The sequence below is a fragment of the Porites lutea genome, chromosome 7, assembly GCF_958299795.1.
Source record: "Porites lutea chromosome 7, jaPorLute2.1, whole genome shotgun sequence".
Lineage (NCBI taxonomy): Eukaryota > Metazoa > Cnidaria > Anthozoa > Scleractinia > Poritidae > Porites > Porites lutea.
In genome coordinates this window covers 34,148,640-34,164,444 of record NC_133207.1, presented here as the reverse complement: position 1 = coordinate 34,164,444, position 15,805 = coordinate 34,148,640, and the positions used below count along the sequence as shown (strand labels likewise).

General features: G+C 39.5%; 2 protein-coding genes across 3 annotated transcripts in view; one reads left to right on the top strand and one right to left on the bottom strand.

Moving 5' to 3' along the window:
• The first annotated feature begins 614 nt into the window (after positions 1 to 614).
• On the top strand, positions 615 to 2,986 carry LOC140944842 (uncharacterized). Its single transcript, XM_073393944.1, has one exon. The coding sequence runs from the start codon at positions 695 to 697 to the stop codon at positions 2,984 to 2,986; it is 2,292 nt and encodes a 763-aa protein (XP_073250045.1). The 5' UTR covers positions 615 to 694.
• Positions 2,987 to 5,521: 2,535 nt separating this feature from the next.
• The window catches only part of LOC140943567 (COP9 signalosome complex subunit 3-like), a 10,329-nt gene continuing 45 nt past the window's right edge, over positions 5,522 to 15,805 (bottom strand). The window contains exons 1-14 of one of the 2 annotated variants that reach the window (XM_073392667.1): positions 15,646 to 15,805; positions 15,405 to 15,517; positions 15,266 to 15,315; positions 14,251 to 14,343; positions 12,776 to 12,850; positions 12,136 to 12,240; positions 11,897 to 11,986; positions 11,230 to 11,280; positions 10,576 to 10,677; positions 10,428 to 10,499; positions 10,063 to 10,149; positions 9,018 to 9,131; positions 7,800 to 7,880; positions 5,522 to 5,827 (exon numbers count right to left, since the gene is read on the bottom strand). The exon at positions 15,646 to 15,805 is cut by the window's right edge and continues 44 nt beyond it. In XM_073392667.1, coding sequence (XP_073248768.1) covers positions 5,762 to 5,827; positions 7,800 to 7,880; positions 9,018 to 9,131; positions 10,063 to 10,149; positions 10,428 to 10,499; positions 10,576 to 10,677; positions 11,230 to 11,280; positions 11,897 to 11,986; positions 12,136 to 12,240; positions 12,776 to 12,850; positions 14,251 to 14,343; positions 15,266 to 15,315; positions 15,405 to 15,517; positions 15,646 to 15,805 — 1,259 coding nt within the window. In that variant the 3' untranslated portion in view covers positions 5,522 to 5,761. The remainder of the gene's footprint in view (positions 5,828 to 7,799; positions 7,881 to 9,017; positions 9,132 to 10,062; positions 10,150 to 10,427; positions 10,500 to 10,575; positions 10,678 to 11,229; positions 11,281 to 11,896; positions 11,987 to 12,135; positions 12,241 to 12,775; positions 12,851 to 14,250; positions 14,344 to 15,265; positions 15,316 to 15,404; positions 15,518 to 15,645) is intronic. The other variant, XM_073392668.1, reaches the window with a different exon arrangement.

Sequence of the window (15,805 nt, the reverse complement as noted above, 5' to 3'; positions counted from 1 at the left end):
GGGGCATTTGCCATCTTTTTTCGTCCCCACCCCGGGGGAATTGACAGCTCAAGAGACCCCACGGCCGGGAATTTGCCATTCAAGGCAAAAAAAAGAAAAAGCTAATGCCCGGGGGTCAGCCGGGGGGGGGGGGGGGGGGGGGGGGGGGGGCTGGGTGCAGCTGGAATAGTAACTGATGCATAACTTCTCTCCCGCGGGTAGGAGAGAACCCTGGGACACGAGGTTGACGCGAGGGGAGAGGGACCCCTCGCGTGTATCCCTCGCGCGCCCGTTCTCTCGTTCGCCCACTACTTCCAAGCGCCTGCTACGCAGGCTATGGAGAACCGCAACCAGGCGGTTCACTCCCACCAAGATCCCCCCAACCCGGGAAAAAGAGTAAAGCTTCCAAGAAGCACACTGCACAATTTTTCCAGGATCCCCCCTATCTCCATCGCCTCCTAGCTCCTGCCGGCATAGAAATGATGTCATGAGTCGTGGAGGAAGAGGCTTTACTGCAAAAGAAAGCGCATGTTTTGATTTATTCCGTGAAAATGCGCCTTCATTGTTTCAGCCGCAAAGAACCTGGGTACTAGTAACCGTCATAGGATATCGCAAGGATTCCTGGGATCTCTTAGCAATAAACATCTTGTGAAAATAAAATGGCCTGCACCGTGAAAGTGAAAACAAAGGAACTAAGGTCGATTTTGCTTCTTAAATGACTTCACTAAAAGGCTTCCTTCCACCTGCAGGGAGTGCTCTATGGAGAAAAGACCGTGGACGACTGTCCTCAGAGAGCGAAGGCAGCTTATCGCCTTCAATCAAGCATGTCGTCATAAGAGAGGTATGGCAAAGAACTAACCCTTCACCGCACGCCTTGTACAAAATTGATGTCATGACCAAGTCGAACCACTGGTTCATATTTCGAAGGTACCGTGAATTTTACGAGCTCCATAAAAACCTTGTGGCTTTGTATGGTATCCCTAAAGATATGTTGCCACCAAAGAAACTGACTTCCAACATGGCGCTGTGTCATCTTGAGAAACGGAAAGCGGCGCTGGAACACTACCTGCAGCGACTGGTAAACAGCAGCACTTACGTGTCGACTTCACCAGAAATCCTCGAGTTTCTTGAAGTACAACGGCATGATGTGATGGCAGTGACAAAATCACTGGCAAGAGATTTGTTTCAGAAAGGAAGGGAAGTTTTGGCGAAAGGTGAAAGTTTTACTTTCTCTCCTACTCAGTTGTATTGTGTAACGCGTCAGTTGCAGTTACCAGAGCCAAGCAGTCCGATGGATCAAACAGATGCAGCAGATCTGGGGAATTTGTATGATTTCGTTTATCAGCTGCAATCACTTTGTGTTAGCAGCATTGTAAACAAGTCTACAACTTCACAGGAGCTTTCCAGTCACTTGGAGTTTGACATCTCCTTGTTCAAGTCCCTCAGTTGTTTAATCATTGATGGCTGCCCTTTGACACTGATCAATAACCTGGCAAAAGTCCAGTCCCAGATAACAAGTCTAACAGCACGTTACTGTCTGACAAACATGAAGGAGCTGCTTGTTGATTGTGCCGCAGAGAAACGTTCGGCGCCCAAAGTAAAGGGTCCTGTGGAGTCTTGGAGAGGTCATACCACAGCAAAACTGATGCAGAATCGTGTTGTTGTCCAACCGTGGCATCAGCTAACACGTCTTATATTAACACATAACAAACTAGTAGCATTTGACACATCTCTTAAACTCTTGCCAGTTCTACAAAATCTTGATTTGAGCTATAACGAATTTGTTCACTTGGATCTACAACAACTGTGCTGTCCAAGCCTTATGTACTTGAACCTGTCTCATAACAACATCCACTTCATTACAGGCATGCCTGGAGGGCTGGCTCATTTGAAGTCTCTTGTTGTTAGTCATAATAACCTTGAGACTGTTAGTGGATTAGACTCTCTGACAGGGCTGATTGAACTAAACATTGAGCACAATCAGATATACACCATCCATGAAGTTTCCAAGCTGTGTTTGAACTCCCATTTGAAGTACTTGTGTATTGCTGGAAACCCTTTTGCACGAGCAAAACCTTACAGGGTGATAGTACTGTCCTTCTTCAAAGGTAAAGAGCTGATTCTTGACAAGAAGCCTATAACAAAAAAAGAACGGATGAAACTTAGATCCCATCCCACTAAGTTACGAGCCAGCACCAGTCCAGATCACGTGTTGGATGATGAGCCTGCAAGTGAAGATGGTCTGGCTTCTCGTAGATATCACAGCTTAAACTTGTTTGGTCCTTCTGAGAGTGATGATGACTCTGGTATTGAAGGTGCTCCTAGCCTAGCAAGCAACAGTGTAATCATTGGTCCAGAGGAATCTGAGATTTTGGACAAAGAACTGTCATTTAACTGGTTATACTACCCTGTGGGGAATGCTGTACCAGTCTCAAATAACATCACCTGCCTTCCTTCTGAAGACAGCAGAGAGGAGCAGAAAGATCCAAGTGTTGCTACCAACAGTTTTGTTTTGGAGAATGCAAATACAGCTAGAAAGGAAGTGACTGAATGTTATCTTGATGATCATGATTCCATCAAAAGCCCTGGTACTTTTAATGATAAATCTACTACATTGGGTTCAACTTCAACTTTAGAGGCAGAAGAAAGCATAACACAGTGTTCCTCAACTTTAAATCCCAATGCTAGTGTGCCTACAGAGCAGTTATCAAGCAACTCTACTTTGTCTGCTGATGATGTTCACATCACACAGCATGACTCCAATGGCAAGTCTGAATCAGGTGATGGCCAAAGCCATCCAATGTCAGCTAGAGCTAATGACTGTCAACAACTGGTGGAAAAGGACAATGAAGGACAACAAATTGTTAAGGAATCCACAAGTGTCGCGAAGCCGATGAGTGGTGAACAGAGCTTTAATGCTAAGCAGACAGTGTTTACAAGTGACCATTACCAACAAATTGGTTTTTTACCAAATCCAACAGAATCTTTGCTAATGAATGATGAATAGAAAGATAATTCTCCACAAGAGGGGTAATCAGTGATAATATTATTGTAACAAGTAGGGAGGTACATGCATTTAATCAATATCAAATCTATTTTCCTCTCTTGATAATATGAATGTCAAAATATAATATTTACTAGTCAGGTAGTTTTCATAAGTGAAAGAAACTTAAAACAGTTAACTTATTATGGACAGCAAGTTGTTTATTGTTAAGAACATCTGTCTGTATTTATAATAATATTATTATTATTAATTTATCTACGAAAATTAATGTTAGACTTGTGCTATGATAAAATTATAAATTCAGATTTAGAAGTACCATATTTATTCGATTAACTGCCCTGGGCGCTTATTAAATTTTTGGACCTTGATATTCAAGGTCCACCTTATTCAAGGTGGACGCTTATTCGAGGCTGGGCGCTTTTGTTAAATTTTCACTATTCTCAGCAAGTGAAGTATGTTCATTTTGCAACAAAACAATAAATGGTAGCAACAAAAAGCAATGATGTAACAAAGCAAGGTTTCTGTAAAGTAGTCTGAAGAAAACTCCATCTTCGGGAGGGTCTCTTATTATATTAAAATTATTGGAGTTTGTGTGGGAGGGAGTGGGGTGGGGGTGGGGGTGGGCGCTTATTCGAGGCTGGGCACTTATTAACTCAGTTCTGCCTTTAGGATGGATGCTTATTCGAGGTGGGCACTTATTCGAATAAATACGGTAACTGGTCAACTTACATGTATGACTGTAAGCTGCACTATACAGTAACGGGACAACACAATAAATAGTTTCTTGGACATCAAGAAAAAAAGTTTTGCAAGTGTGTTTTCCACTTCCATAAGCCACATTTATATCTTATTTTACATTACACAACAATTCAAGCAAAAATATTTTTGCTTTTAAATAGTACAATAATAATGCATAAATTTTGAAATTATTTAACTAAACGTTCAATAATACTTTAAAGGAATTATGGGGTTAAAATTGCCATTGGAATGATAAGATAACGTGTATGATATTCAAATGAATGGGTAACGTGTGCAAATGTCCTTTTCTGCCTTAAAGCAAAGGAGTACTAGTGACAGTTATACCATCAGCCTGGGTTAGGGTTAGATATTACATCACTCAACACTACAAAGTTCTATTTAACTGAAGGACAGAATTTAGATGAAATGTGTCAGTTTACAGATAGATGTATTCATTAACCCATTCGCTCCTGGAGATTTTGCCGAAAAACGCATTTTGAAGCTAGTCGAGTGGTTTTCTGGTCACTGTCGTGCTATAAAGAGGTAAAACTTACCACAAACCGCCACAGGTCGTACACTTGATGGCCTTCTGATCCAGATGCAAAATATTAGCTTGCGAAGTTCGGGTATGCGCAGAAAGCAAAATTTTGGGTTTAAAAGGGACACAGCAGTCTTGACTTTTACTTTTCGCTTTCTTTCCTCCCCTCTTTTTTCGCTTTTCTTGCCTCTTTTTTTTTTCTCTTGCTGGGCATTTAGTAGGCTTCATTTTGGTGGGAATAGTTTTTAGAAAAGCTTTTAGGATCTTAGGATTAGGTGAAAGGAAAGGTAGGTGGGCAATGGAACAAGATTTTCATGGAGATTTTCAGGTCAATGTTACATGGTTTTTTGCCTCTTTCTCCGGTGTCCTTGACTGAATTGTGCTCATTCTGGTGTGGTTTGAAAGATCTCTTCACTCTGCACAAGCTAGCGGACAAAGTTGTCCTTGACCGTTAAAACTGATGACGTCACAAAGGGTAGAAAGGACGTGGATCCGCACGGGCGGTTACGGCCGGTTCAGGGGCGAATGGGTTAATAAGCCTGTTTCCCACATTGTCTGTATTTGGTTTGTGACATTTTCAGATGCTGTCTGCACGAGGCTTATTCAGTTGATCCCAAATAGACCCCAGACAAATTTTTCTCTGCAGACGTGTAATGCTTGTTCAACTCTTTTTTGTTGTGAAAATGGCGCCAAATATGCGATGCTGGTATCTGATGCAGACCAGTTGCTGATCGTGTTCCAGATCATATGGGAATCAAGCTTATACCTTAAATGTATCATAAGTTATCAATATTGCAGTTCACATATTAATTATTGTATTATTATCAAATCTAAGTATTTATTGTCAAATACAAAGAACATTAAAACAAATTCTCTTTGCAAAACTGAGTCTGATTTTTTACATTTGAAACGATCCTTGTCGTTAGTTAAATACATTACAAGTCTGCACATTTTTTCTTTTTTGAGATGAACTTGTGCGATTCATCCTGATCGACTATAGTCTTCCCAAAGTTGTTTTGCTTTTTAAAGGGAAAGAAATTTGAAGTTTACAATGCTGAAAGCAGAATCATAGGGCAGGTAAACACCTCTCCCCCTCTCCACTACCATTACCAACACCAACCCAAAAACTTACGTACCGATTGTCGCGCTGCCCGCCATCTTTATTATAAGAACGTATAAATTTGGGACTATTACTGGGTATATATTTATCAATCGGGATTTGATAAGTTTTTAAAAAAAAGTGACACAAGACATCTCACAACGTACGTCAATTTTAATTCTAGCATTTTGAACCTTTTTACAGTCTAAAACTCTTCAAACAATGTTTGTTGTGACATTTACAGCAACTGTTTGGTGTCGGAGTCACTGTACGTTGGTTTCACCAACAGCTTGAATGTTTGTTTCTCCCTTTTTCGCTTTTTTTCTCAACGTTAAAGAACTGATAATTTAAAGCCCTTTTCAAAGTTGAATTTCCACATATCGTGCAGGCTTTTCGAACTTCTTTACATCAACACTTCATCTCTCATCCGCCCAATACCAGCATCTTCCTCGGCGTTAGCTCCCATAGTCTGCAAAAACAGAAATAATACCTAAATTACTTTTAAATAACTACATAAATTTATTAATTAAGAAACAAATCAACATTTTTCAGCAAGTGATCTTTTTAGTTATTATAGGAGGCAGCGTGGCCGAGTAGTTAGAGCGCAGGACTGAGGCCCCGAGTTCACGTCACGCTCTGACCGTTTGCTGGATTTGTTCATGGTAGTTCCGAGTTCAAATCCTCTGCGTCGCTTAGTTATTATAGAAGGCAGTGGGCCGAGCAGTTAGAGCGCTGGACTTGCAATTCTGGGGCCCGAGTCCCGCTCTGACCACTAGCTGGATTTGTTTTCGGTAGTTCCAAGTTCCAGTCCTCGGCCGTGTTTGTAAATAGCCAGCTGGTTTGCCTCACTAGGCCAGTTGGGATTCTTAACCCTGTTAAGTGCAAGTTGAATTATTTGTTTCAAGCATTTGCTCGTCCCCACTAGCATTAGTACTATATATAAGTTCTCTTTTTAACCTCTGCGCTGCATGGTTTCAGTGATCTTCTAATGAGACCAAGGGACTTATTTCTAATAAGACCAAGGGACTTATTTCTAATAAGGCCAAGGGGCCTATTATTTGCCTTTGCAGCTATTTTTAGAGCAGTGAGTGAGCACCCCAGCGACCGGTTTCGGTGCACGTAACTTCCAGGTAGTCGCATTCAGGGACTTTTGTTAATGCCTCAGAATTTGCAGTATATGTGAAGCTGGAGGGTTTCCGTTTCTTTGAAATACAAAGTATATGGCACTTAGTTACGTTAAAGTCCATCTGCCAATCAGAAGCCCATTTAGTTACGTTAAGTAGATCTTCCTGGAGCACTTGATGGTCATGTAGGGAATTAATGGTCCTGTAAAGCACAGTATCATCAGCGAAAAGACGTAATTGTGAATTTGTTACTTGGGTGATATCATTTATGAATAATAGGAAGAGAGTCGGACCCAAAACGGAGCCCTGTGGAACACAAGAGGTAACAGGAGTAGTGGTTGAATGAGTGCCGTTTACGACCACAAATTGGGTACGATAATGGAGAAAAGCAGCAATCCAAGCAAGCGTCTTTCCATTAATGCCGCAGTGGGTTAACTTTGTGTAGTAATTTAGTGTGGGAGACTTGGTCGAAAGCCTTCGAGAAATCCAACAGAAGGGCATCAAATTCGCAATGATGATTTAAGGTGTTGGCCCGGAAGCCAGGTTGCAGATGAGACAAAGATATGCTTTTCAGACAGATATTTATTCAGGTTGCTAAGCACAATATGCTCCATCACCTTACTGCAGAGGCACGTAAGGGATATGGGTCGATAATTTGCTGGGTTTTCCTTGCTTGATTTCTTGTGGACAGGAACGACCATAGCTGTCAACCAGTCGTTTGTTAAGGTGCCCGTGTCATAGCCTTGTTGGAAAATGAATGTCAAAATGCTTGAAATCTCAGCGGACAGGTCACGTAGGCAGCGTGGTGAGATACCATCTGGGCCAGCTGACTTTGATGGATTTAATGAGGCAAGTTGTTTGAGAACACCATTGGGGGAAAACACTATGACCCGCATGTTATTAATATAAGCAAGAGTGGATGGTGAGAAGGCAGGAAGCAAGCCTTTGTCTTTGGTGAACACACTTTGAAAATAGTCATTCAAGGCTTGTGCATTATCTTTGTCAGAGATAAATATTGAGTGTCCTTGGCGCAATATAGGTATGCCAAAGTTCTCAGACCGCAAGCGCTTGATAAAGCTCCAAAATCGTTTGGGATTTTCCTGTAGGCTTCCCCCAATCACATTATTAAGATAGTCATTCACTGGGCGGTCTTAAGTAATTTCACCACTTTGTTTCTTTAGCAGCGATATTCAAGCCACGCTGGTGAGTTTTTGTCACCCGTGCGCCTTGGTTTTTTAAGAAGGCGGTCCCGTTTACGCATTTGACCCTTAACTCATCTTGTAATCCAGGGGAGCGACTATTACTATAGTAACTTACCTTTTGTACGTATTGAGGATTGGTGGCAAGTTCACGGTCCATATGTTGCAGCTTTTCATCGAGATGCTGAAATAGTCGCATCTAAAAACAACACACAAAAACAACAAAAAATTAAAAACTAACGCTCTGTCATTAAGGTAAGTGCAGTGATCCACTTCAAGAATCATGACATTATAATTATTGCTTACGATTCATCTGGATGGCCAGCTATGATTAACAGACAAGTGGAATTCTCTTTCCCCTGGATTGATCTGGCCGCCCAGTTCTGACGGAGAGCGGTCGTTTCGATACGAACTCAAGCAGTGAAATCGCACAAAACATTTTGTTCACTTCAAGTATTTAAGTTTGCATGAGAACAAGGGAAACATTTTGGGTGAATATTCTCCGTTCTTTGAGCCAAGTACATGGAGCTATTCACACCTCAACATAAGGGGGTACTCCCTATGATGGCCTATACGGGGAGGCTCCGCCCGAAAGGGGTATCTTTTTTCATGATTCAGGTGTATGAAAGGGTAGGGATTTCACAAGTTGAATTATATAGAAGAGAAGAGAGTACTGTCATTTGGGTCTGTGAAAGGGCCCAAAAGGGCTAACAGATGAATTTTGTGGCTTTATAAAGTCGGGAAAACGTTCTATTTTTGTGATTGATTCCTGTTTCACGGACAGTGCATTTACAGCAGTTAAAAGGGATGCAAAGTTCTAAACAAGGTATGTGAAAGAGGTATTATTTGTGAATAGAAGATATACGAAAGGGGTACCTTTTTCGAGAAAAATGGTATATAAAAGGGTAAGGAGTTGGGCCTCGGGGCGGAGCTTCCCCGTATAAACATTTCTTGGGTACCCCCCGCCCCCCGGGCCTCGACTGCATAACCGTTCTGACAAATGGTAAGTGCCCTCAGATTCAGCTGTGGGACGATTAAGCGTCTAATGCGCGTGTTGGCGTCGGTAGGAAGCTATTCCTTCCATCCCTTTTCCATTGCTGGTGTGGTTCTTGTGGCTGTGTTTTTTTTGGTGTACCATCCTCTGCTTTCCCCAAGAGAGTCAAGCCACGGGGTTTTCGTCTAATCCTTGGTAAGTAGACTGTGTCAATTGTTCAAGTCATTAGTTGCTGGCGAGGTGATCGGATACCCCCAAAAGAGTTTCAGTTGTAAACAGACCATCAGACGACTATAAACCTAAACCTAGCGGTATATTTCTTATTTCGTGGGGTTAACATACCTCCCTGTCTAACTTCTTTAACATCTTTGGATTATTATATTTTTCAGGATTTTGGTGAAAAGAAACCATTCCATCGCGCTGATTAATGCTGGCATAAATATCTCCATCTTCTATCTAAATTAAATAAGAAATAGACCAAAAAAAGACTTCAACTGACAATGCATGTAATATACTTATTATTAAAATACCTTAACTGGTCTACAGCATTTTTTTCATTATTCATTATTTGTTAATAGAATCTCATCATGCCACGAGAGCAATAATTCAACTCAATCTTTACTTTACACCACACATACGTTAACTGAGATTAAAAGCAGGAAATAATAAGTGGTCAAGAGACATCAAAAATCTTAAGATATCTTTTTTGATATGCATTCAAACTTGCTTTTTTACATACAATATATCAAGTGATGGGACTATAAAGTGCATGACAGTTTCACACTTTTCACACAAAAAGTAAGTAAGGAAGGACTTTAAATGTGGAGAACTGGTAATCAGAAGTGGCCAGGCATTTCTTTTTTGTTTTTTGTTTTATCTTGATAAAGTGCGCATACCATACTATTCCAGTTTTATGGTACCTAGTGACCTGGGCCCACTTGTTGGAATGCCGGTTAGCGCTAATCCAGGGTTAAATTTTAATCTGGGATACTTTCTCTATTCTTTTCAGAGTATCCGATCATCAAATTGTAGGCAAAGAGAATTAAACTATATTTGCTTTTTAAGCTCTCATATCTGAGTTCAAATTTTGCACTAACCCTGGGTTATCTTAACCCAGCTTTGAACAACCCGGCCCTGTTTGATATTATTTTGTCCGCAGGCATAAGGCCATAAGCGAGTTGAAGCTCTGTTACCATAATAATATAACTATGAATTTGTCACCTCCACTTAAGTTTCAGAACATCCCTGTCAGCTAAATCAGTTCTTGTTATACCCACTACTCAACTTTATGTAGGTGCAATAACAGGAATAACAGATTGAATGGTATTATACTCCATTATCACAACAAACCATGTTTATGGTATTATACTCCATTATCACAACAAACCATGTTTAATATGTACTGCTCAGCTTCTCTTGGGCTGCTTAGTTGTACTCTGTTAGCCATGTCTGCTAAGGACAGGGTCAAAAATGTCTAGAAGAAAACAAATAGATAAGTCATGTGTACAAACAGACACAGCTTCAGTTTACAAATTTGAGCATCTTGTTTCTGAAAATGAAGGTTTCACACTGAAATCTGCTACCCTTGTCAAAAGGAGTATTTCATTGCATTGTGTTGCAACATAGTGTTAGTACTGTACTGTCGACAGGTTAGATATTGGATCAATAATATCTTTATTGTTTCATATTTTAAAGACCGTCAGATAACTTGCAATAGAATTTGACTACACAGCAGCTATATAAGTACTGTACCTTTGTAAGTCTGAGTATGTTTTTCTTGTATAGTGAGCTGACAACTTGCTTGACCAGGCCAACATTGTTGTCCTGTCAATAAAAAAACATCTCAGTAAATTGACAGAACCATTCAAAGATCAATGGATCAACTTACCCATCAACTTACAGTTCTAAATGTCTCCTCATTTTTAGTGGCCACTGCTCGCACTTCATTGGGGTTGTTTGATGTGTAACTTCCTGCAAGTTCATGATATGCACCACTCAAAGGCTGAAATGAAAACAAGATCTAAGAAATTACAAAATTCTGGATGGCAGTTAAGCTGCAAATGCATTTTCAACCATTTGGCAGATGTAAGGCTTTACACATACAGTAACTTTACAAAATAAAGCAAGTTTGCCTTAGCTTTTTCTGTACAGTCAATGTCAATAAAATAAAGGCTTTGAAAGCAACAGTTGCACTACATTTGAGAAATTTTTGGCAACTTGTTGCTTTTGCCTTGTGGCCCTGTTGTTGCAAGAAATGTTACATAAGACATTGCCTAGCATAAAATTTCTTGTAATTTTTGTCACAACAAGCGAAAATTATATCCAGTGTTACTGCAGTTGTTGCAAGAAGTAGAACTTGATTCTAGTTTGTGCAATGTGTGCTGCAATGAACACAAGTCATTGTGAGACATGTTTTTTTCCAGGAGTTGTTGCTAACACCACGCAATTTTTTTACATAAACTTTTAAAAACATGGTTTCTTAGAAACTTTAATTCTTGGCTGCAATAATCCATGTGAATACCATCTGTTATTAATTATTTCTTTCTAATCTTACCTTCAGGAATCTCATGATGACATGTGAGGTATATTTTGGAAGATCGATTATCTGTTGAGGTAAAAAGATTGTTCAAATTTACACAAAATTAAAATGAATCAGTCAATATTAAGAAATTAATGTCTAGCCTACAGGAAAACAATGAGATTTGTTTCCCCCAGACACTCATTGTCGGCCCAAGGTGAGTTTTATTTTACCTTCTGACTCAATTTACAATTATTTACAAAAAATGATCTTCTTTTCATTTAACTACAAGATTAGTGGGTCAGCCATGACTACAAAAAAATATTAATTTGTTTGGGATGAGTGGCATAGATTTTCCATGGTTTCAAGATACATGATCCAGTGTAATCCCCTAGGGTCATGGTTAGCGATCTTGGTTTGCTGTTTGCCCTAACAGAAGTTCGTGTGTTTTGACACCTGAGAGGTGACATGATCTTGTTCAATCAGAAAACAGGCATGAGCATGAGATAGCCATGATAATCAAAACCTAACACAACATACAAGTTGAAGAAGTCAGCTTGAAGAACTGGCCCAAATGAGTAATCGATTCTGTGTAAAAACATTATTGCTAACTTCTGGAAAGATATTTTGTACAACCCTTAATAAGACACACTATCGGTATATGGGTTACTTTGTACATAAATACATCAGAAGTAAGTCTCACCTTTCCATGAAGGATCAAAGACACTAGAATAAACTTTTTGTAAGCTTCCAACATGATATGGCTCACATCCACAGCCGGGCATGTCACAGCCTATAAATAAAAAAATAACTGTTGTTCTAATGCTTTCTTAATCTATACTTACAGAGTATGAAATACAGGATTTTCACTAGGTTGTCTCTAAGAAAACAAAAGACCTACTGTACATATACAAGATAGTATTACTGATCCAACAAGCATACCACTTCAAAAAAGTACAATGCTTTCTCAAACTTCTTTAGAGCAGTGTAGATCATTCCACCATAATAACAATATCCAAGCAGTGCTTTGGCATCATATTTTCCACCCTAAAGAAAAAACAAAAGATGTACACTGTATGGTGACAAACGTACCAATAATGAAATTCTACAACAAAATTAATACGAGACTGCGAATAACAGCAAACATCATCACCGATGAAGGGATCGTGATGGGTTCTGAAAGCTGTGCCAAACTTTCAACAAATTGTTCAATGGAGTTGAGGAATATTTTTTGTTCAATTAATTCAATTCATTTCAAATGAATACCAAGTGAACAGGCCAGTGTCACAGGAGGCAACTCCTGTGCAATGTCTGTTGAGTAGGGGTGCCAGATTAATGTTGAGCTTCCTGCTGGAGAGCTGAATGCACACTAAAGTCTGATAGAAGAAATATTGGGAAGATTTCTGCCATAAGATACCTGTTTAGAAGGAGGTCCCCTAATGAGGGCTTTCTGAAGAATGGGGAACAGGTTTTCAGCTTTTAAGGAGGTGTTGATCATTAGTTGACTAGTATGTCTTCATTAACTTGTGGAGGTTTGATTATTTTTGTATGCTGGTTATCAGCATGCTACAATAAAACATACCTCTTTATGTACGTCTGTTATATCGGTATCTAGGAATGGCAAGGCTGGCTTCAGACATTTGGCAAGTAAACAAAGCTGTTGAAAGTGAAAAATGACCATTTTAATACACAATCAACAACTGCATGGCTAAGTGGAGCTAGGTACCCGGGATGTCCAGGACCTTACACTTTATGCAAAGCCAGTCCCCTAGACAGAGTTATGCCCCCATAGCTGGTAAACCCTCACCTTCCAACCATGAGCTCCCATACCAATGGAACCAGCAACTGTCACACTGATATATCGGTGAAAAATAAAGAGAAGGAAGAGGTGGGGAAAAAGGCACAATCCAAAGGCTAAACAAAGCAAGAGAGTGCAATGAAAGCATTGTACTAAACACATGGAGCTAATGCAAGCAGGGCTGATTACGCTTGCACCACCACACTGACCCACTGACTGACAACAAGAGACTGTGCTCCTTGTTGTTAACAGTATTAAATTTCATTTAACTTCATTAATCTTGCATCAGAAACACTTATACAAATGAAGCATTAAAATCTTCACTCCTTTCTTTGAAAAGACCCATGTCAGTGCAGTTAGTATGCAGCTTTTAAAAACCTCTAATTTCACTGGTTCTCCATAACATGCAGCTCCATAATTTTAGAGATAGAGTCATTGTTATATTTCTATGTCTCTTGTTTTCACAGCTAATACTGTGAGGTCTTGTAAAGAGCTGTGTGGTGCCCCTGTCATTGAGAAGAGAGACATACAATAAACCATCAATAATGTTAAGCAGGTCACCAAAAACATGCTTGCAAGTTCAAAATGTCCTCTAACAACCTACAGTGCATGGTGTGTACACCATGCATTCAAGGGTACAAACTTATAATAATTATTAGTTAGTCAACTTCAGTCCATTAAGCTGACTAAACTAAAATAATTTTGCAGAGCCACAAATAACAGTTGGTCATCAAGACAATGACTTGACAGATCAAATACTACGAAAGATTATCATTTAGGCATTTAAGATCTGCATAGTTTATTATGTGTGGTCAACAAACTATTTGATTTGACTAGGGTGACCTGGTCAGGACATATGTCCTTTCTAAAGACAAAAGTTATTTGCAGCCCTGTTTTGCCTGCAGGCTGAAGAGTTAGCCCTTCCGACTTTCTTACATGTATACAGCTGTTTTGAGAAAGGTTGTCGGAAAAAATGTGCAGGGGACAATCCCTAAAAGAAATATGGGATATGATCAATACACTGTTCCTAACGACTGTAGCTTTCGAACCTACTTTTGTTGCTTTCCATTAGCACTCGCAGACATTTGTCGGTTGCCTTTCATGCCTTTCTTTCAAATTTCTTTGGAGAACAGGGCAGACTTAAACCACCCACAATACCTTTCGGGATTGTCACATGCACTTTTTCCGACAACCTTTCTTGAAACAGCTGTATATGATTTCTAGAACCAAACCATGCAAACACTCACAAATTCTGTTACCTGTGTAAGATCTGTGTGAATTGATGTGAGTTGAGTTGAAGACTGTTGAGCTTTTTGTATAGCAACACACATCATTCTTATCCCTCGCATTGGCTGTGAAAAATAGTGGAAAAACCAAACCTTAAGAAACTGAGTGCAACCCTTCTTTATGGACAACTGCTTTATACAAACACTGCTTGCAGCAGGAGGGTTTCCTAATATATTTCATATATTTTGCCTTGCCCTTGATTAGTTGACTAATAAAGATACCAGTTAATACAGATAATGGACTCTATTTGGAAGTGTTCTCCCTAAATTTTAGCTCATCAGGTAAGGGACCATTCATGGCCGGTGGGGCAAAAAATATGCCCCAGAGACGTATTTTCCTGGGGGGGGGGGGGGGGGGTGTAAGGGGTAGTGGAGTAAGAGACATGGCCCTGGAAAATTTATCAGCTAAGTTCTCTGAAACGTCGTTCCCTCATTTTACGACCTATTTTACACAAATCGGCCAAATGTTATCTTAAGCCAACAATTTAATTATTTATCTAATTTATTAGTACTTTTCCATATACTCATTCATTTCCTTGATCGGATTGGTTCACAACTTAAGCATTTTTTAAAACTACTTATTTAATTTTAGTTAACCTTCATGCAGTTGCAGGCAGTAAAAAATGTTGCTTCAGGCAGTAAATTTTACCACCTGATAAGGAGAACACTGTATTTGGTGACTTGATTGAAACACTTTCATACAAAGTCAGTCTCCATTTAAAGTAAGACCAGTAAGAATCCAACAGAAAAAGCCATAAGCTATTATAAAGTGAACTTAATTTCAGTGCAAACTATGACATCCATGAAATCCATGTAAATGGCCATCTTATACATCTCACTTGTTGAGGAGATGTTATGACCCTTCAACACAGCATGGTCTTGACATCTCTGAACATTATGCAAAAATGTTTTTACACAGCTTTTAGTGGTTACCGCTGATAAGTAACACATAACTCTGGCGTTTAAATCAAAGATTGAACATGCATACCTGTTTAAGGTCCACCAGGCATTGTGTTATGAAATGACAAATATGAGCAACTAGAAAAATGGAAATAACAAATATTTTGACCTTGAAATTAAAATTAATACTGAGGAAAAAACACATTGAACATTTACCAGAAACTTACACTTTTCCCCAGCAAACTGAATTTGTTCCTTGGAACAAACTGTTATAAACTGTTGAATCTGACTAAACAGTAACTCAAAATCTCCATAATTTGGCAACGACAATTTAACCAACCTAAAGAAGACGTTTAAGAAATTCTTCAGTTAAAATGGTCTCAAGAAAAAAACAAAAAACGGTACCAAAGTTAAGAATGAAATTTAAGCTAATCTTATGCAGAGAGGAAAACTTGTCGAGTATCTTACAAAAGTGCCATAAAAGCCAGCGTATGTTGATCTGGATCAAGAGATGCGATGGCCGCGTCAATTTGACCTGCATACTTAGCAAGTAACTCATTAGATCTGTTTAAAAACTCTGCCAGCTGAACATAATTTTTGTCAGCAGAAATTGATCGCACAGTTGCCA

Bases quoted from the DNA above. Each gene is read 5' to 3' on its own strand.
- LOC140944842 (XM_073393944.1), top strand. From the start codon at position 695: ATGACTTCACTAAAAGGCTTCCTTCCACCTGCAGGGAGTGCTCTATGG.